Below are 22,150 nucleotides of genomic sequence, written 5' to 3'. Positions count from 1 at the left end.
TGTAGAAATCTGCCCATCATGGACATCAACTCTCCACGGGAGCGCGGGGCACAATCTGACAGGAAAAAAAAGTTCTGTCAGCTATTGTGCACCTGCGTCGTCTTACCATCACAACAGCTGATGGTAAAATCAGCTGTTGTGATATTACGTACAGTGCATGCATTGCGCAAACGCCCTTCAGCCCGGGCACTATTCGATGGGGGCATTTCGCGACAGAACAGGTGGCTGGGGCGATGGGCGGATGCTCCCTCCGCTCTGCTGTGCTGTGTTGTGCGATGGGCTGCAGCAGCATGCGGGGTAGAGGAGAACGAAAACTCCTAGCCACTGCCGCCTAGGATCGGCCCTGCCTGTGGGCCATTTGTAACCAGTCTATGGACCGGTACTTTGAGACCCCTGATGTAGGGTATTGTCAAGAGGACGGAGAGACATCAGACCCAACAATACAGACAAGCTGAAAGCCGCTATCAAAGCAACCTGGGCTTCCTTAACACCTCAGCAGTGCCACGGGCTGATCGCCTCCATGCCACACCGTATTGATGCAGTAATTCATGCAAATGGAGCCCCGACCAAGTATTGAGTGCATACTATACTGTACATGGACATACTTTTCAGTAAGCCAACATTTCTGTATTTAAAATCCTTTTTTTTTTATTGGTCTTATGTAATCTAATTTTCTAAAATAACGAATTTTGGGTTTTCACTAGCTGTAAGCCATAATCATCAAAATTAAAAGAAAGAAATGCTTGAAATGTATCTCTCTGTGTGTAACACTAACACATTTATAAAATATATGAATTTCACTTTTTGAATTAAATGACTGAAATAAATTAACTTTTTGATGATATTCTAATTTTATGAGATGCACCTGTATCTTTAGCACTTCCAGGCAGCCGTCTCATGAAAGTTACTTTTCAGACTAGCATTTACAAATGAATGTCTTTACATACTGTACTTAAAGAAACTTAAAACCTCCAAACTATCTGTAGGTTATTCTGATAAATTATATATTTCTATTTTCTGCTTACTTTAGTAGACAGAATTATTTTCCATGTCCGATCTAATGTGTAGGCACCAGGAAGTAAGTTTGTATTTTTCCCACTGAGAACAAACAGGTGCATTTACCCCTCCTCAGCAACCCATGCCTTCCCTTGTACTTTCTCACTTCTCAGTTTGGCCCCTTGTGTCAGCATATGTCTGAGCAGTGGAGGACATGCAGGCTGTTCTCAAAGTACAGCCAGGAAACTGTCCATGCTGGCATAGATGTGCTCTCATGCATGCCTAGCGTGATCAGTTTGAATGGGAAAGTAGGGGGGAGACTTGCAGAATCACCATATACAGTATCTCACAAAAGTGAGTACACCCCCACATTTTTAAAAATATTTTATTATATCTTTTCATGTGACAACACTGAAGAAATGACACTTTGCTACAATGTAAAGTAGTGAGCGCACAGCTTGTATAACAGTGTAAATTTGCTGTCACCTCAAAATACCTCAACACACAGCCATTACTGTCTAAACCGCTGGAAACAAAACTGAGTACACCCTTAAGTGAAAATATCCAAATTGGGCCCAATTGGTTTCCCTCCCCAGTGTCATGTGACTCGTTAGTGTTACAAGGTCTCAGGTGTGAATGGGGAGCAGGTGTGTTAAATTTGGTGTTATCGCTCTCTCACTCTCTCATACTGGTCACTGGAAGTTCAACATGGCTTCTCATGGCAAAGAACTCTCTTTAAGGATCTGAAAAAAGAATTTTTGCTCTACATAAAGATGGCCTAGGCTATAAGAAGATTGCCAAGACCCTGAAATTGAGCTGCAGCACATTGGCCAAGACCATACAGCGGTTTAACAGGACAGGTTCCACTCAGAACAGGCCTCGCCATGGTCGATCAAAGAACTTGAGTGCACGTGCTCAGCATCATATCCAGAGGTTGTCTTTGGGAAATAGACGTATGAGTGCTGCCAGCAATACTTCAGAGGTTGAAGGGGTGGTGGGTCAGCCTGTCAGTGCTCAGACCATACGCCGCACACTGCATCAAATTGGTCTGTGTGGCTGTCATCCCAGAAGGAAGCCTCTTCTAAAGATGATGCACAAGAAAGCCTGCAGACAGTTTGCTGAAGACAAGCAGACTAAGGACGTGGATTACTGGAACCATGTCCTGTGGTGTGATGAAACCAAGATAAACTTATTTGGTTCAGATGGTGTCAAGCATGTGTGGCGGCAACCAGGTGAGGAGTACAAAGGCAAGTGTGTCTTGCCTACAGTCAAGCATGGTGGTGGGAGTGTCGTGGTCTGGGGCTGCATGACCTTCAGAGACTGGGCCGCAGGGCAGTATTCCAACATAATGACCCCAAACACACCTCCAAGACGACCACTGCCTTGCTAAAGAAGCTGAGGGTACAGGTAATGGAATGGCCTAGCATGTCTCCAGACCTAAACCCTATTGAGCATCTGTGGGGCATCCCCAAATGGAAGGTGGAGGAGGGCAAGGTCTCTAATATCTACCAGCTCCGTGATGTCATCATAGAGGAGTGGAAGAGGACTCCATTGGCAACCTGTGAAGCTCTGGTGAACTCCATGCCCAAGAGGGTTAAGGCAGTGCTGGAAAATAATGGTGGCAACACAAAATATTGACACTTTGGGCCCAATATGGACATTTTTACTTAGGGGTGTACTCACTTTTATTGCCTGCAGTTTAGACATTAATGGCTGTGTGTTAAGTTATTTTGAGGGGACAGCAAATTCACTATGTTATACAAGCTGTACACTCACTACTTTACATTGTAGAAAAGTGTCATTTCTTCATTGTTGTCACATCAAATGTGAGGGGTGTACTGTACTCACTTTTGTGAAATACTGTATTTTACACAAAAGAAAGCAATACTAAGAGAACAGCATACTTTTTAACACAAGTACATGGTACAACATGCATACATCAGGTGTATGAAATATTGGGGTAACACACATTCTTTAAACAATATGTAAACATTATACCCATCACAAGTAACCTACCAGTAAGCTGCCAGGCTTTTCAATTAAAAGTCAAAACAGTATTACAAAATGTGAGCATGATTAGGATTTTGAAATAAACGGGGGAACCTTGGGATGGAGCAGAAAAACAAGTTCATCAGTGGTAAACAGTGGTCATGGTCAGGTTGCAACTAACAGCGGACGAGGCTTAACCACTTCAGCCCTGGAAGGATTTACCCGCTTAATGACCAGGCCATTTTTTGCAATACATCACTGCGTTACTTTAACTGACAATTGTGCGTTCGTGCAACGCTGTTCCCAAATAAAGTTGATGTCCTTTTTTTCCCACAAATAGAGCTTTATTTTGGTGGTATTTGATCACCTCTGTGGTTTTTACTTTTTGCGTTATAAACAAAAAAAGAGCGACAATTTTGAAAAAAATTTTTTTTTTCATTTTTGCGTTTAATACATATCCAATAAAAAAATGTAAAAACTATTTTTTTCATCAGTTTAGGTCAATATGTATCCTATTTATTTTTGGTAAAAAAAAAAAAAAAATCACAAGCGTATATTGATTGGTTTGTGCAAAAGTTATAGCATCTACAAGATAGGGCATAGATTTATGGCATTTTTAACTAAATGACACTGACAGGGAAGGGGTTAACACTAGGGGGCGATCAAAGGGTTAAGTGTGTCCTAGGGAGGTGCTTTCTAACGGGGGGGGCAAGTGGACTGACTGGGAGTACATAGACATCGCTGTTCCTGATCAGTAGGAACAGTCTATCTCTCTGCACTTCCCTGTCAGAACGGAGATTTGCTTTGTTTACATAGGCAGATCCCCATTCTGCCTCTCTGAGGAGCGGTCGCAGCCGCTGGACCCGCACATCATGTCCCCTGCCGTGCAGTGGGAGTGTGCACGATACGACGTAGGGGTATGTCGTTTCGCACAATAGAGCCTCCCTGCGGTGAAAGTGCCCAGTAGGCAAATAGTGATCATACCTGTAACAAAGACCATCTTCCAAAAATATGACATTTCATATTTTAACATATGACAATCAATGTGCCAATGTAGGTCTATGTAATTTTACATTTAGGACATATTCCTGCATTCAAGGAAGTGGGGTTTATTATAAAGGGGATATATACTCTATGTATAAGATTAAATTGCGTTTCTCTCCAATTCTTTATAGTAATTTTCTGGACCTTCTTAAAGTTAGGTCCATATATATTTGGAAACGTTCACAATTCTATTTTTTTCATTAATTTACCAAAACATATTCAAGCTATGGTTATATAATGGATATGGGCTGAAAGTGCACACTCTCAGGTTTAATTTGAGGGTATGTACATCCAAATCGGAGGAAGGGTTTAGGAATTATAGCTCTTAAAGCGGAGTTCTGCTTAAAAAAAAAAATTAAAAGTCAGCAGCTACAAATACTGCAGCTGCTGACTTTTAATAATCGGACAATTACCTGTCCCAGGGTCCAACAATGCGGGGGGACGAAGCCCCGCTCATGTCCCCCTCCTCTCTGCGGCGCCAGCATTGTAACTTTGGGCGCCCGGCTTTGGCATCATAGCAGGGCACCCACTGCACATGCACGAGCCGCGCGCCGTGACTGGCCGGGCAATCACCTGGGACCTGTGACGTGTCCCAGATGATTGCCGAGAGGGAAGGGGGAGAGGTGAGCTCCCTTTCGGTGCCGCGGAGGAAGTGGGATCTGGGACCCTCTAAAAAGAGGATAAACCCCCCCCCCCCCCCCCCCCCCAAAAAAAAAAAAATTACATGCCAAATGTGGCATGTCAGGGAGTCCCCTCCCTTAAAGCGGAAGTTCCATTTTTGGGTGGAACTCCACTTTAACCTCTCTGGCAGTATGATTATGTCAGATTTTTGATGCTCAAAGCGGTACAATGTTTTGCATTGAAATGTGTTTTTTTTTTTTTTTTTGTAGGCCTGTAATTCTTAGGAATAACACTTAAATCTGTCCAAACAAGAGTCTAGTAGGCATCCCGGGTATGATAAAGTTTGAAACACGAAATTATAATCATAAATTATAATATAAATAACTATAAATAATTCTAACAAATAATAATATAACAATAATAAAAATGATTCAATAATGTAATCAAATCAAAAACACTGAAATTTGCTCAGTTGCAGAATTTTCGCTGTCATTACTTTCAGTGTTTGATGACGAATTTCCCCACGAATCACTGTCGCTCAATTCTGCAAGTGATTCTGATTTACTATCGCTGTTTTCTAGTTGGTCTAAAACCGCTTTTGATGTAAAAGGACAGTTTTGATTGCTATGGACAATCTCCAGTTTCCAGGCAGAAAGAACAGTATTTATAATATAAAACTGCATGCAGGGCACTGGACAAACCACTAGGGACAAAAGGGAGGTTAAATAATGTGACACAGTAATGTAATCTATAAGATTACAGTGTACTGTATGTGTTTTTAACTTTTTGAATTTGGCGCTGTGCTTCGTTCCTGTGCGTCGCAAGTCTCGCACGGAACGGAGCTCGGCACTGTGATAGATCCGGCGGAGGACGGCTCGCACATAGAGTGGAGAGACATTGCAGGATCCTGGGGACAAGGTAAGTAACTTTGCCTGGATCCTGCAATGCCATCCTGAGTATGGCTCAGGGTTACCGCTTTTGGTACTGAAAATTCACCCCGAGCCACACTCGGGAATTCCGCTATGGAGGTTAAGAATAGCCATCCCCCCTTTTTTTAATGGACCGAAAGTAATTGGACAGTTGAATCAAAAGCTGTTTCATCGCCAGGTATGGACTACTCTGCACATCACCAAAAGGGCATCATACCCACAGTAATGCATGGTGGTGGCAGCAACATGCTTTTTTTTCAGCTGGAACAGGGGCCTGAGTCAGGGTAGAGGGAATTATGAACAGTTCCAAATACCAGTCAATATTGGCACAAAACCTTCAGGCTAGAAAGCTGAACATAAAGAGGAACTTCATCTTTCAGCATGACAACGACCCAAAGCATACATCCAAATCAACAGAGGAATGGCTTCACCAGAAGATGATCAAAGTTTTGGAATGGCCCAGCCAGAGCCCAGACCTGAATCCTATTGAAAATCTGTGGGGTGCTCTAAAGAGGGCTGTACACAGGAGATGCCCTTGCAAATTGACAGATTTGGAGTGTTTTTCTAAAGAAGAGTGGGCAAATATTGCCAAGTCAAGATGTGCCATGCTGATAGACTCATACCCAAAAAGACTGAGTGCTGTAATAAAATCAAAAGGTGTTTCAACAAAGTATTAGTTTAAGAGTGTGCACACTTATGCAAGCATATTATTTTAGTTTTACTTCCCTCCATCTAAAAGATTTCAGTTTGTTGTTCAACTGAGTTGTACAGTTTATAGGTAACATTAGAGGTGGAAAAAGTTCTGAAATGATTTAACTTTGTATTTTTTTTTTTTTTTTAACACCACAGAAACTTGACATTTTAACAGGGGTGTGTAGACTTTTTATATCCACTGTATTTGCCCCTCCTGGGCCTGCTTCGTTATGCAATCACGCACAATAGCTTTTTTAATCTGAGAGAGATCTACCAGTAAACTAATAAGTTTTCTCTGAAAGGGCAGGCATGTTTATATTCTCACACAGAGCGGAATTCACATATAAATCTGTTATCTTATAGAAAAATGGTCTCACCGGATCATTATTTCTTTTGTTTAAACATTTGATTGACTTCAGTAGGTTTTATATAATTGCATAAAGTAATTAACTTATCTTCTTGTTCAACAGGAAATCCCTCTTTCTGAGATACTCTGCCTAGAACCTGCTAAAAACCTTTCTTTGCTTCCACCCGGTGCAAATCCCCATTGTTTTGAAATTACGACTGCTAATATTGTATATTATGTGGGGGAAAGCCTTCCTCCACTGACAGCGCCTGAGACGGGAAATAATAGCGTGGTGAACAGCGGTGTAGGAATGGAAGTGGCACGAATGTGGGAAATCGCCATACAGCATGCACTGATGCCAGTCAATCCTAAGGGAGCAAATGGAGCAAGTAGCCAACACCGTATGTCCTTATTTTATTGTCTAAATCTTTACCAAAGCATTAGTTATTGTGCGTAAAATGTTAGGTTATTTTAAGGCAGAAAAATAATACACTGAACCTAACCCTTCGATGTTTTCTCTGTAAGCACTGAGGAAGCATTTGTTTGTCCTTCATAGGTGTTCCTTGGCATTATATTTGTTGCCTTATGCCAGCCTATGTGTGGGAGACAATGTTCGCTCTTCATAGACAGTCAGTACTCTTTCTAACCAGACTTTTCCTTGACACTTTATTGACAGGAGAAACAGATCCCCTTCCATGTTTTATTTGCTGTCTGTGTTCCCACCGGGGAAATTTACCCGCTCCTATTTGTCCTGTGAACTTTTTCTCTGAGACTGAGAGTGAAATGCATACTTCTAATTTGTCGCTGCAACTGGGGGGTTTTGTTCTGGTGACAGCTGTCCCTCACTTTGTGGAGCTTTCTTATAGCTCACCTTAGGGAAGGGAAATCTCCCCAATAGGACACTTCCCTTCCAATCCTGTCTGCAAGACTGAACAGGAAGTCTCAACAATGGCACACAGATAGGAAAAAAAAAAATGGGTGTTCACCTTTCCCCACTCTATGCAAAATGAAGAAAAAACTTTTGTCTTTCTATATACTTTTCAACCAGGACAGGCATACACAGCCAATTATTTTGCGTGGGGTTTTGAGATCACCTTATTTCGATTTTCAGTTCCGCAGATGAGACAAATGTTGCTATATCTTCTTTTAAAGATCTAACCAGTTCTGTTCTTTAGACTCAGTGGAATGTTTTGTTTAGACCAGGGGTAGTGAATTAAATTTCACAGGGGTCCGGTCAAAAAAAATTTCTTCTAGTGGAGGTCCGAGTGTCATATTGGTGCTATGACTCCACATGATATCCTCCACATCGCAGCCTCCTGTGCACGTCACAGTCCCCTCATCTCAGACCCCCCATCACAGATTGACACCCCCCTCCATCACAGACTTGACCCCCCCATATCACAGACTTGACCCCCCTCAATAGTAGACTCCTGTCCTGCACAGCACTCCCCCCTCCCTACCTTATTCACACAAGACGGAAAGCACAGCAGCCCTGGACAACGGGTGGGGCTTTTCACATTAAAGGTGAGTGAGTGATTGCTTGGACCGCCCCACTGCTTAGCAACCAATCACCCGCTTCTTAACTTCAAAAGTCGTGCCCTTTGACCAGAGCGGCCGCGCTTCTCATCTTGTGTGAATAAGACATACAATAAGGCAGTGTGAGGAGGGGGCAGTGCAGTGATCCTATCGAAGGGACAGACCCGTGAGCAGCGTGCCTGCCATGCTGTGAACATAGCAGCACAAGGCAGGCAGGCGAGCCAGCGGCGGGGAAAGGACACACAGGCAACTATTTGACGAGGCTTCAGTCTGGGTAGTATGGCTACTAGGGCCAGAACCAGACCGGGGTCCGCCATTTAGTGATGCCTGGTTTAGACCAACAGAAGTCCATGCTGTAACATAGAGGTTTATTAACTTCCCCAGTTTACTAGGTGGACTGCTGATACTTATAATATTTGTCAGTGCTAATTCTGAACAATGAAATGCAATGGGTAAGCTGAGTAGGGAGGGACTTTCTGTTTTAGTACACACAGGTCTGAAACAGGGATTTTTGAAGTTTTGGGATTCTATTCAATCAAGGCTGCCAGGGTATAAATATGCGATCTGCCATTCCTATTTTTGGAAGGGCACAATATATTTGTTAAAATTCCATAATTTTATTCATACACAAAGTAATAAAATCTATCTCAGACATTGGTAAAATGTTGATTACTTCAGCACATATTCCAAGTTGTGTATTGCACAAGTTACATTCCAAGATTATTGTACCGCCAAATACTAAGACTTTTTTTGTCAATGCGTTTTTGTGGTCCTCTCCGCTTTTCTTTAGGATGGGCCCACATTTTGCACACACTGGAATATATATGCCAATACTTAAAGCAGACATTCAGCCATTTTTTTCAAATTTCCATCTATTAAATCTTCTGCCCTTGTTTTAACTTTGGATAGTAAAACTTTTTTTTTTTTCTGCCAATAAATACCCTATACAGGGATGAGTCATTAGAGGACCAATGAGAGCTGCAGAGCTGGAGGTGTACCTCTGTGTGTCTGTAAATCCAGGAAGTGAACAGGCAGCAGCTTCAGCTGCCCACAGGTAACATGGTTGCAGCTAGACTCAGTTGAAGGAGATTTCTGCAGCATATTTGGCAAGTCCAGAATCACAGTATATATATAAAATAATATGCAAAGTGGTTGGAGGGAAGCTTCAGAATGGCAAATATGTTTTTATTACAAATTATGTGAGCAGACTGCAGTTCCTCTTTAAGTCCATCTGGGAACAGTATAGCAATTCCAGTGAATATGTGTACATAATATATAAAGGTTTCCAACATTGCAACTAGGTGTACGCTTCATTGTTACATCAGGATTACATAAAAATGGGGTTCACAAAGGAACTTCACATCTCTAAGTACAGCAGGTTAAAATTAGAAATTGAACACGTCACCATTTTTCTAGTTTATTATATTTCTAAAGGTACTATTGACATGACATTTTCACCACATATCTGTAACATCCCATGCAATTCATACATACAAAGAAAACAAAACAAATAGGTTCAGAAATTAAGTTATGTAAAATAAAGTGGAATGACACAGGGAAAAAAGTATTTTACACATGAAGAAAAGGGAGGTGCAAAAAGACATGGAAAGCCAAGACACCTTTTGAAACCTATCAGTAGTTAGCATTCCTGCGATCCTGCTCCTTGTCAGTGCAAATTAATATCAGCTGGTTCAGTCTCATGTGATGGCCTATAAAGAGGTGTCTCATTGCCAAGGTGTCACACAAGAAACATCTTTTGATGGGTAAAAGCAAAGGGCTTTTTCGATCTTTGCAACTTTATTGTTGCAAAACTTACTGATGGCTATGGTTACAGAAGGATTTCTAAACTTCTAAATGTTCCAGTGAGCACTGTTCGGGCCATAATCCAGAGGTGGAAAGAACATCATTTCACCATAAACCGGCCACGACCAGGTGCTCCTTGCAAGATTTCTGACAGAGCAGTTAAAAGAATTATCGGTAGAGTTGTCCAAGAGCCAAGGACCACTTGGAGAGTTTCATAAATACCTGGAATTAGCAGGTACAATCGTTTCAAAAGAAAATAAGTAATGCACTCAACCGCCATGGCCTGTATGCACACTCACCATGCAAGACTCTTTTGCTGAAGAAAAAGAATGTTGAAGCTTGTTTAAAGTTTGCTGCTCAACATTTTGACAAGCCAGTAAAATACAGGGACAATGTAGTCTGGTCAGATGAGACCAAAATTGAACTCTTTGGATGTCATAATACACACCATGTTTTGGAGGTCAAATGGCACTGCACATCACCCCAGAAACACCATTCAAACAGTGAAGTTTGGAGGTGGGAACATCGTGGGGTTGTGGGGCTGTTTTTCAGCATACAGTACTGGCAAACATATAGATGAAGGAAGGATAAATGGAAAAATGTACCAAGACGTTCTTTATAAAAATCTGCTGCCATCTACCAGGATGATGAAGTTGAAACAAGGGTGGACGTTTCAGCAAGACAATGATCCCAAACACAAAGCCAAGGAAACTTTTCAAGAAAAGAAAATATCCGCCAGTTGCCTGATTTGAATCCAATAGAAAATTTATGGAAATAACCAAAGATCAGAGTTCATAGAAGAGGGCCACAGAACCTTCAAGATTTGAAGACTGTGAAAGAATGGGCCAAAATCACACCTGAGCATCCCATGCGACTAGTTTCTCCATACAGGGGGCGTCTTGAAGCTGTCATTACCAACAAAGGCTTTTCTTTAAAGTATTAAATACATTTCAGTTAGCGTGTTCAATACTTTTTCCCTGTGTTGAAAAGGTAGCGGTAATTGGTATCGGCAAGTACTTGAGGAAAAGTATCGGTACTCGGTCTTAAAAAACTGGTATCGGTGCAACCCTAGTTGTTACCGACGTGGTGAAAGTTTCATATCAATAGCGCCTTTAGAAATATATTTACCAAAGAAAATGGTGGCATGTCCAATACTTAATTTACCCGCTGTATATACACAATGGGGGTTATTTACAAATGCAAATCCACTTTGCACTACAAGTGCAGTCGCAGTAGATCCGAGGGGCACATGCAAGGAAAATAAAAAAACAGCATTTTTGCTTGCACATGATTGGATGATAAAATCAGCAGAGCTTCACCTCATTTCATATCTACCCTTCAGATTTACAGTGACTGCACTTCCATGTGCACTTGTAGTGCAAAGTGGATTTGCCTTTCGTAAATAACCCCCAATATGTTGTCATGGTTTTCTCCATAAGGGCATAGCTCTTACAAAAATTACATCCAATATAGAACAATAACAGTATGAAAATTTGCTACATCAAAATTATGTTTTAAGTGGGTATAACAAAAAAGGTTCCCATCACTCTGTATAATTAGTATGGTATTTTTTAAATATTTACAGACAAATGGTAAAAGCAATCCACCATACCCTTAAGTTGTAAAAGGTGTTTACCTTTCTAGATGTATATACAGTATCTCACAAAAGTGAGTACACCCCTCACATTTTTGTAAATATTTTATTATATCTTTTCATGTGACAACACTGAAGAAATGACACTTTTCTACAATGTAAAGTAGAGAGTGCACAGCTTGTATAACAGTGTAAATTTGCTGTCCCCTCAAAATAACTCAACACACACATTAATGTCTAAATGGCTGGCAACAAAACTGAGTACACCCCTAAGTGAAAATGTCCAAATTGGGCCCAATTAGCCATTTTCCCTCCCCGGTGTCATGCGACTCGTTATTGTTACAAGGTCTCAGGTGTGAATGGGGAGCAGGTGTGTTAAATTTGGTGTTATCGCTCTCTCACTCTCATACTGGTCACTGGAAGTTCAACATGGCACCTCATGGCAAAGAACTCGCTGAGGATCTAAAAAAGATTGCCAGGACCCTGAAACTGAGCTGCAGCACGGTGGCCAAGATCATACAGCGGTTTAACAGGACAGGTTCCACTCAGAACAGGCCTCGCCATGGTCGACCAAAAAAGTTGAGTGCATGTGCTCAGCCTTATATCCAGAGGATGTCTTTGGGAAATAGATGTATGAGTGCTGCCAGAATTGCTGCAGAGGTTGAAGGAGGGGTCAGCCTGTTAGTGCTCAGACCATATGTTACACACTGCATCAAATTGGTCTGCATGTCCGTCGTCCCAGAAGGAAGCCTCTTCTAAAGATTATGCACAAGAAAGTCTGCAAACAGTTTGCTAAAGATAAGCAGACTAAGGACAAGGATTACTAGAACCATGTCATATGGTCTGATGAGACCAATATAAACGTATTTGGTTCAGATGGTGTCAAGCGTGTCTGGCGGCAACTAGGTGAGGAGTACAAAGAGAAGTGTCTTGCCTACAGTCAAGCATGGTGGTGAGAGTGTCATGATTATAAGATATAATAAAATATTTACAAAATGTGAGGCGTGTACTCACTTTTGTGAGATACTGTATAAAAGAGACATAAACTCCAAATCTCTGAGGAATGATGCAGTTAGATGGGGAAACATCAAATTCTCCAAGCAATATGTATTCTTCATTTACATGTAATCCTGATATAACCATGTATTCCTAGTTTCAATGTTTGAATTCTTCATATATTATGTACATACAGTATATTCATGGAATTGCTATATTGTTTCCAGATGAACTCAAATATTGACACATAAATTCCAGTGTGTACACCATGTGACCTATACTGAAGAAGCGGTGAGGACTGAGAAACCCAATGACAATAAGGCCCCATGTACACGGGACGCTGAGGCAAAGTCCTCTGAACAAATTTTTTTGACACCTTGAAACTGGCGTTTAAAACGCCGTTTAGCCGTGTTTGCGTCTAGAAGCGTTTATTAAGATTACCTCATTTAAGACCCTCCCCAAGCTCAAAAAACATTGTAAGTTAACTATTTCACCCATTTTGACCAGAGTGAGTAGCAGCAGCAGAGAGAGCAGCTGTCTACTTGTATTTGCCTCTATTTCTGTGCTTTTTTTTTTTTTGCAATGGATCCCATAATGAGCATATGTGAGGAAATGCTCCTGACATTGCTCTTGTTGAGGCTAGAACAACGCACAAAATTGCGTGAGAGGTCCAGAGTCAGATTTCGTCATTATGTGACCCATCCTTTGCGCAGCGAATGTCGGCGTGATATTTTGTAAACATGTACGTACAGCTGCGTTTTTAACTATATATTTTTTTTTGTTTTTTCATTGTTTTCCATCATATTTTTGTACCTTTTAAAAACGCTTATAAACGAAAACGCGTCTAAACGCCGGTACCGCGAATGTGGAAATCTTCTGTGTCTGAACCCATCTTTTTTGCTTCCAAAGAAACGCTATTAAACGCAACTGCATAAAAACGGCAATAAACGAGACTGTGTTCATGGTCACATAGGATAACATTGAATGAGTTCAGGGGCAGTTGAAAAAAGCGTCCAACTGCTTCTGAACGTACATTTAACAGCGTCCCGTGTACATGGGGCCTAAGGGTCTTAGTATTTGGAGGTACAAGTGTTTTGGAACTGTAACCCGTGCAAATACACAGCTTGAAATGTGTTCGGAATCAACTTTTTAACAGTTTCTTTGAGATGGATTTTATTACTATGTGGAATTTTAATGAAAAATATATTCTGTCTATTCTTAAAATGCTGCAAAAAGTCTAGCTCCTTTTAAGCTATTGAGTACACTTTATGGTAGAGGATGGCAGCATTTTGGGATAATATGATATACAGCCTCCACCCATTTTCTTGGTTGGTATTTTTTTCAAGGTATGTGCCCTGGCATGACACTGTGAGGTTTCGGCCTGTGTTTGTGCTACCCCAAAGTTCCCAGATGCCTTACACAGAAGAGACAAAATGATTGATTTGCATTGGAGACGCCCTTTCATGGGAACACAATGCACAATTTATGGTCTGCTGGTAAGTTTCAGGCAAAGCGAGTGACAATCTTCTTGTCGGTGACAACAAGTAGAATATACTAGTTACCACTAGACTATTAGATTGGGGTAATTTATGGTCTGCCATGTTTGTTACTGTCTGTCTGTTATGTATTTTCCCAAAGTAGACCAGCATTGCTGTGTGTGAGCACATAATATACAGTATATGCTTGTAAAAAACAAAAACTCGTGTTTGTGTCGCGGTCTACGAGGAAAAATATTCAGCCTTTGGTGTCTTTTGCTTATCCAATTTCCAAGTGGACCTGTGCTGCAAGCATAAGATTGTTGTTAAAAAGTACCCCCCAACAGTAACAATAATGCTACTTGCATTGAAAAAGTAATTGCTGAAGTTAATGTGTGCATCATGTTACCTATGATGTTTGTCTTGTAGGTGATGTTTCCACAAGCATCTCCGTGTCTAACTGCCAGGTGCAAGAAAATGTGGTATGTACGTCTAACTAAGATCCTTCACCTATTTACAATGTGAACAGTGTGGCTAAAGATTAGGAATTTGAGACTTTTGTTGACACAAACGTCAAATTTGATGTGTACTGTTCTCTCTGGCCAGAGAAGTCACGCATGTAGCCCTGCTTATCCTGATATCTAAATATTTAGTGCTGTAGTAAATAAAAAAATAAAATAAAAAGATCTCTACTACTGTTGCAGAAGGATGAATGTCTTTTCAGAGAAAAGTTGAACATTATTTTTTACTAAACATTTTTAAACCAAGATTATTTTTCTTCATGCAAGATTTATTGTTTTGCTGCTGAGCTTGTTATGCAGCTATCTTGATCAGCTAATGCTTTGTGTTTCCTTGGAGACCTAACCTGGTCCATGCTGTGACTGGATTCTGCATGTGATGTCCCAGACATCTGGTGTACTAGTTTGTTAGCCGCAAAGTGCTCTACAGGTTCAGAACAGTAGCACAGTCTCAGGTGTAAATTGGTCTCTGAAGACTTCCTGGGATTATGCCCATGGATATGATGAAGACCACTTGGAATGAGACCTTTGAGCACTGGGCTCCAAGCGTGGGATTCCCCAGACACCTAGTGTATTGTTCATTCCTGATTTAGATTTGATTCTGTGTCCCGTAATCAATGAATAAGAAAACAGTATTTTTTATTCTGATCATAAAATCTGTTTCTTGGAGATCATTAAGGGACACACCTTTCTGCATTTGCGATTTTCTTGTAAAGGGGTTGTAGGGGTTTTGCCTGGTTGGCCAATGCTGGCATACCATGAGGTGAGTCCAGCAAGGTGCATATCACCCCATGGACTTCTCTTTAATTTACACCTGACAGTTTTATGGAGCTTCGGGAGCACAGCTATCCCTACGCTTCCAGGGCTCTGACACGGGAGATGCTGCACATATAGCTTCTCTGCCTGCCCCTCCCCTCTGCTGCCCATTCACAGAAGCCTTTGTAATGTGTGAATGTGTTTACATAATATAAAGCACTCTGTGATTGGGCAGGAGGCGGGGAGGGGCAGGCATAGCAACTGCTGGATCTGAGACCAAAATGTCCAGGGGCTGGAGCTCCAAAAGTATGATAGCTATGCTTCTGGTGCTCTGTAAAAATGTCAGTTGTAAATTAAAGTAATAAATGCACGAGGTGACATGCACCTTTTTTGGACCAAACCACTAGTAATCCAGAACATTGTACAAATTGGCTGAATTCCTAGAGTGTAGCTTTACATAGTATTCAAATAGTATTTTTTTGAGCAGATCTGTTTTGCCTACTTTCTTGAAGGTTTAATAATGCAAAATGTTCTGTTTGCTTTGTCCATAGGATATTAGTTCTGTATATCAGATTTTTCCAGATGAGGTTCTTGGATCAGGACAGTTTGGTATTGTATATGGAGGTATGGTTTGCACCCACTGTCATAAATACTTTGCCTATATTACACCAATTAAGTAACTAGATTGTTCAAAAATGGCTTACTGATCTATTTGTAAATATGTGCTCCTTAATTTCAGGAAAGCATCGAAAGACAGGCCGAGATGTGGCTATAAAAATAATAGATAAACTGCGTTTTCCTACTAAGCAGGAAAGCCAGCTAAGGAACGAAGTTGCCATATTACAGGTACAGATTGCAGTATAACTGCTTATTCACTCATAATCGATAATAATTATATTTTCTTGAGGGCAAAATGGGGAACAGAACCTACCACAGCTCAAATACATATTGATAGGTTATTCTGCATTACCTGAAATAAGCATGTGTTAGAGACTGAAATAGGGGTGTTTGATTATTTGTTTCACTGGGTCATAGTTTGATGTGAATGGATCAAAGTAATATATATTAGTGCTATGTAAATCAATACATTTTAAAAAACAGCTGAAAGGAAAAGACGTTTGGTGAACTTTAATGTTAACCGATAGGCAAGAATCCAGGAGGACGTGCCCATATGTCTCCTCGATTGTGCGCCCTCAGGGGCAGGCTGTGGCACGATCTGTAATTGGTGTCACAGCGGATCACAGATCCCGGGTGCAGTGCCACCGTGGTGGTTGGCCCTGTACCATGTGATCACTGTGACCAATCACAGTCAGCAATAGTAAACACAGGCTGTCATTCATGATGCTCTTGTTTGCTAATGTGATTGGTCACAGCGATCACATAGTATAGTGCCAATCACAGTGGCTTTGTACCATGTTCGTGTTTGGATCATTCTTCAGAGAGCATTTAACAGGCGTTGAGGTGGTGGTGTATCGCCTCCTCATCACCTGCTTTAACCCCTTGGACCTCACAGCAACCCCCATTTACTTAAATCGGCCACGATTGGTGGGGGTACAAGAGACATAATTCCCTGTATAATACACTGGCGCCACAGTTATGATACCGGCATCGGGAACCCGAAGGCTCTTGAAGAACTAGCCTGGGTGAGGACGGCGCTGGATCCCTGGGACAGGTTAAGTGTCCTTTTAGTAAAAGTCAGCAGCTACAGGTTTTGTAGCTACTGACTTTCAACCACTTCAATACCAGGCACTTATGCACCTTCCCGCCCAGACCAATTTTCAGCTTTCAGCACTCTCACACTTTGAATGACAATTACTAAGTCTGTATCCAAACAAAATTTTTATCATTTTCGTCTCACAAATAGAGCTTTCTTTTGGTGGTCTTTAATCACCACTAAGTTTTTTATTTTTTGCAATATAAGCGAAAAAACTGTGAAAATTTTGAAAAAAACACACTTTTGTTTAGTTTCTATTGTAAAATTTTGCAAATAAGTCATTTTTCTTCATAAATTTGTGCCAAAATTTATACTGCTACATATCTTTGGTAAAAATAACCCAAATTAGTGTATATTATTTGGTCTTTGTGAAAGTTATAGAGTCTATAAACTATGGTGCCAATCACTGAAAATTGATCACGTCTGTTCACACCTGATGTACTGAAGGCCTATCTCATTTCTTGAGACACTTAACAAGCCAGGAAAGTACAAATACCCCCCAAATGACCCCTTTTTGGAAAGTAGACAGTCCAAGGTATTTACTAAGAGGCATGGTGAGTTTTTTGAAGTTGTATTTTTTTCCCACAATTCTTGGGAAAATTAAGATTTTTTTTTTACACAAACTGGTCATATTAACAGGTTATTTCTCTCACATAGCATATGCATAATTGCAATTACACCCCAAAATACGTTCTGCTACTCCTCCTGAGTATGGCGATACCACATTGTGTGAGACTTTTTTACACAGCCTGGCCACATACAGAGGCCCAACAATGAAGTAGCACTTTCAGGCTTTCTACAAGCATAAATTGCACATATCCTTTCTCAACCATCTATTACACTTTTGAAGGCGCTGGAGCACCAGAAAAATGAAATTGTCCACAAAATGACCCCATTTTGGAAAGCACACACCCCAATGTATAATCTATGAGGCATATTGAACGTGCCATTTTTTTCCAGAAGGTTTTGGAAAATGTGGAAAAAAAATGAAAATGCATTTTTTTTTTTTTACACAAAGTTGTCCATTTATAAGATATTTTTAACACATAGCATGTACATAGCAAAAATGACACCCCTAAATACATTCTGCTACTCCTGAGTATTGCGATACCACATGTGTCAGCCTGGCCACATACAGAGGCCCAACATCCAAGTAGCACCTCCAGGCATTCTAGCAGCATTAATTACACATATCATTTTCTGACTACCGATCACATTTTTGAAGGCCCTTCGTATTTCTAACACATAGCATTTACATACCAAATAAGAAAAGATTACCTGTGGTTTTAGAAGTGCAGTGGTCCACAGAGGAGAGCATCGGTCCAGGCAGCAGGCAGGAATGAGGTCAGCGACAGCAAAAGCAATCATCCAGGCAGCAGGCAGGAATACTGTCCATAGTTCGTACAGGCAGAGATACTGTCAGCACAGCCAAAGCACAGGTCCAGGTAGCAGGCAGAGGTGTCCCAGCAGAAATACTGTCCAATGCTGCCCTCAGTAGAGGCAGCAGGCAGATATATGGTCAACACAGCCAAAGTATTGGTCCAAGCAGCAGGAAGAAACATGGTCCATAATGTCACGGTTCATTACAGGCAACAATATGGTCAGCACAGCCAATGTGTTGGTCCAGGCAGCAGGAAGAAGCATCAAGCTTGGGGACAGGGGTAGAGGCTTCTCCCACCCAGATTGCTTTGAAGCCTCCGGGCAAACAGACCCTGTTCTGGGAGCACAGAAAACAAAAAACTGTTTTTCTCTACTTAGAACGCTATTCTGAAGCCCCGCACATATGTGAGAACCCTGTGTACTAAAGTAGATGGCCAAAAGATCAGTCCAAGTGGCAGGCAAAAACATGGTTGATTAACAGGCCGAGGTCGGTGCACGTGGAAGTCAGAAACGTGGTTTAAATCGGCAGGCAAAGACATTGTCGGTAAACAGGCCAGGGTCAATTAATTAACATGGAAGGTAGTAACATGGTAGCAGGCAAATGGGGAAATGGCAGTCTGTTAATAATAAGGGGAATTAATATTGGATGGATGTCTGATAATTTTTGAAGCAATCTCTGATGCACAGGCCAGGTTGGGAGGGACAATAATAGCTGGTATCTCTTCTTACTCCTCCTCTGCTGCATACACGGCATTTCTTGTGGCGTCGTCTTCCAGATTCTGTGGGGGGAATGTTATAGGGAAAGTGTTGCTCGTGGAGTCGACTTACACTATCAGAGCGAATGCTGCCTGGGTTGGGACCTTGTTGGTAAATGAGGGCAGTGACGATATCTTCAATATACTTGAGGTAGATGATTTGTTGGTTTTGAGTTGCTTTTTGGTAGCAGACAATCAAATTAAAAAGGGCCATGTGAAACAGGTGAAATGCAAATTTCTTGTACCAATAACGGGACTTTCTGGTTGATAGGGCTGTAGCATCTGATCGTTTAAATCCACCCCCCCCCCCCCCCCCCCCCCCATGTACATATTGTAGTCGTGGACACGTTCGGGCTTTACAATGGTGCTGCGTCTTCTTTGGATCTCCACCACGGTGTCATTGTGGATGGTAGAGAGGATGTGGACATCTTTCTTGTCCCTCCACTTATGGCCAACACCTCCTCATTCCTCATGAATGCTGATTCTCCGTTTTGCAATTTTTTTGTCAACAGATTTTGTGGGAATCCCTTCCGTTTTTTTTTTTTTGGAAGGTACCGCAGGCCGGGGTTTTTTTTTTTTTGGAAGGTACCGCAGGCCGGGGTTTTTTTTTTTACTGTAAAGGTGACGAAAAAGGGACAGGCTGGTATAATAGTTGTCTACATATAAATGGTATCCTTTTTCGAACAGGGGGTATGCCAGCTCCCAGACAATTTTCCCACTAGTTCCAATATATATGGGGCAATCACGGAGCTGGAGCTTGGGAGTCTTTACCTTCGTAGATCTGGAATGTAAAGACGTGGCTCGATCACATGATTTAATTAATTTCAACCCATACCTGGCTCTCTTGCTTGGTATATACTGCTTGAAGTGCAGTCGGCCAGTGAAATTTATGAGGGATTTGTCAACACAAATTTTTGGGTCTGGGATAAAAACATCTCTAAATTGCTTGGAAAAGGAATTGATTAGGGGGCGTATCTTGTACAATTTGTCGTGGTTGGGATGATCTCGGGGAGGGCACTGTGAATTGTCATTTACTGGAGAAAATGCATAATCATGTCTCATCTTGTCCTGGACTTGACAGCGGAATACATGGGCATGTGTTGGATGGGGTTGGTGGACCAACATGCATGGACTTCGTTCTTTTTTGTAAGCCCCATATTGAACGTAAGGCACAAAAACGATTTAAATTCGTCCAGTGTTAGACGTCGCCACTGGAACATGCGGGCGTAGGAAGAATTGGGGTTGGCAGCAATAAATTGAGATGCATACAGATTAGTTTGATCCACCATATTCTGCAGCAAATCTTGTGGGAAAAATAAACAAAAATAATCGAATTGAGAAAAATTCGTAGTGTCGGGCTGCACACCTGGCTGTGCGGTGAAAGGGGGGATGATAGCGGATCCTGAGTTGGCAGGCAACCATAAGGGGTTTGCCAGGGCATTGGGAAGGTAGGACTGGGGCTGGTTTCTTCGGGTTGGGCGTGTGATTCCAGTACTTGTACTGGGCTCCTCTTCCTGGGGTCTGGCGCTGCTGGTGGTGGGCAGATCTCCTGATCTTGGTCCTGATCTCATTCTTTTGGGAGGGACGGTTTCCTCCGTGGACTCGGACTCTGATCCACTATCCTCCATTGGCTTGTATTACGAACCAGAATCTGATAATGGGAGCTCCCCGCAGCTCTCATCATCCGACATGGTAAGAATGGCTTATGCCCCCTCAGGTGTGTAAACCCTTTGCGACATTATGGTAGTGCTTATTGGCGGGCCTATGTAATCGTACTGCTGGTGGTAGTGGTGGTACCGATGTAGTATTAGTGGCGGGCCTGTATGGTGGTACAGGTGGCGGTACGGGTGGTGGCGGCAGTCCTGATGGCGATGCTGTTAGCGGGCCTGTGTGGTGGTATAGATGGTGGGCCTGATGGCAGTACTAGTAGCAGGCCTGATGGCGGAACTGGCGGTGGTACCGACGGCGATACTGGTAGCCTGTGTGGCGGTACCAATGGCGGTGGGCCTGTGACAGATGATTGACAGATGGGCTGACTGATTGACGGATGGGCTGATTGACAGATGGGCTGGGCAGTGTGACAGGTCCTGTTTATGGGGGGGGGGGGCGCGTTTTGTGCACAGTATACACTATATATAGACAATACACTACACTGATAGCTCACTTACTGATCCCTGCTCTCTCCTCACACGATCGGGAAGTGGTTAACCACTTCAGCCCCGGAAGATTTGCTGCTCAATGACCAGGCCATTTTTTGAGATGCGGCACTGCGTCGCTTTAACTGACAATTGCGCGGTCGTGAGACATTGTACCCAAACAAAATTTATGTCCTTTTTTTCCCCCACAAATAGAGCTTTCATTTGGAGGTATTTGATCATCTCTGCGTTTTTTATTTTTTGCGCTATAAACAATAAAAGACTGACCTATTTTGAAAAAAAAACAAAAACACTATTTAGCTATAATAAATATCCCCAATTTTAGTTTTACTAGTAATGGCAGTGATTAGCGATTTTTATCGGGACTACAACATTATGGCGGACAGATCGGACACTTTTGACACATTTTTGGGACCATTGGCATTTATACAGAGATCAGTGCTATAAATATGCATTGTTTACTGTGTAAATGTCACTGGCAGGCAAGGGGTTAACACTAGGGGGCGATCAAGGGGCTAACTGTGTTACCTAGGGAGTGATTCTAACTGGGGGGGGATGGAACTGCCTGGGTGAGGAGAGCGATCTTTGTTCATACTTGGTAAGAAAGAGCTCAGGCGTGTTCGCAACTGCATGTGCAGAGCCCGCCAGGAAGTCGGCACTGCACAGTGCTAATCACAGGCAGTGAGACATTTCCCGATCTCTGCAGCCACGCATCGGGACAATGTCTCGCTGCTTGTGATTAGCGATGTGCAGTGCCGACTTCCTGGCGGGCTCTTCACGTCCTGATTGCGAACACGCCTGAGCTCATCCTTAATACTTAGTATGAACAGATCGCTCTCCTCACCCCTG

The 22,150-nt window shown here is 42.1% G+C and overlaps 1 protein-coding gene across 1 annotated transcript in view; it reads left to right on the top strand.

The window, feature by feature from the left end:
- Window positions 1–22,150, top strand: part of PRKD1 (protein kinase D1) — a 246,404-nt gene that overhangs the window by 202,463 nt on the left and 21,791 nt on the right. The window contains exons 9-12 of the mRNA XM_073609487.1: window positions 6,743–7,019; window positions 14,452–14,504; window positions 15,848–15,920; window positions 16,036–16,142. Of these exons, the coding sequence (XP_073465588.1) occupies window positions 6,743–7,019; window positions 14,452–14,504; window positions 15,848–15,920; window positions 16,036–16,142 (510 nt within the window). The remainder of the gene's footprint in view (window positions 1–6,742; window positions 7,020–14,451; window positions 14,505–15,847; window positions 15,921–16,035; window positions 16,143–22,150) is intronic.

This window comes from Aquarana catesbeiana, linkage group LG13 (genome assembly GCF_042186555.1).
Source record: "Aquarana catesbeiana isolate 2022-GZ linkage group LG13, ASM4218655v1, whole genome shotgun sequence".
NCBI lineage: Eukaryota > Metazoa > Chordata > Amphibia > Anura > Ranidae > Aquarana > Aquarana catesbeiana.
Note: the sequence above shows the minus strand (reverse complement) of the source record. Positions and strands in the feature narration are given on the sequence as shown.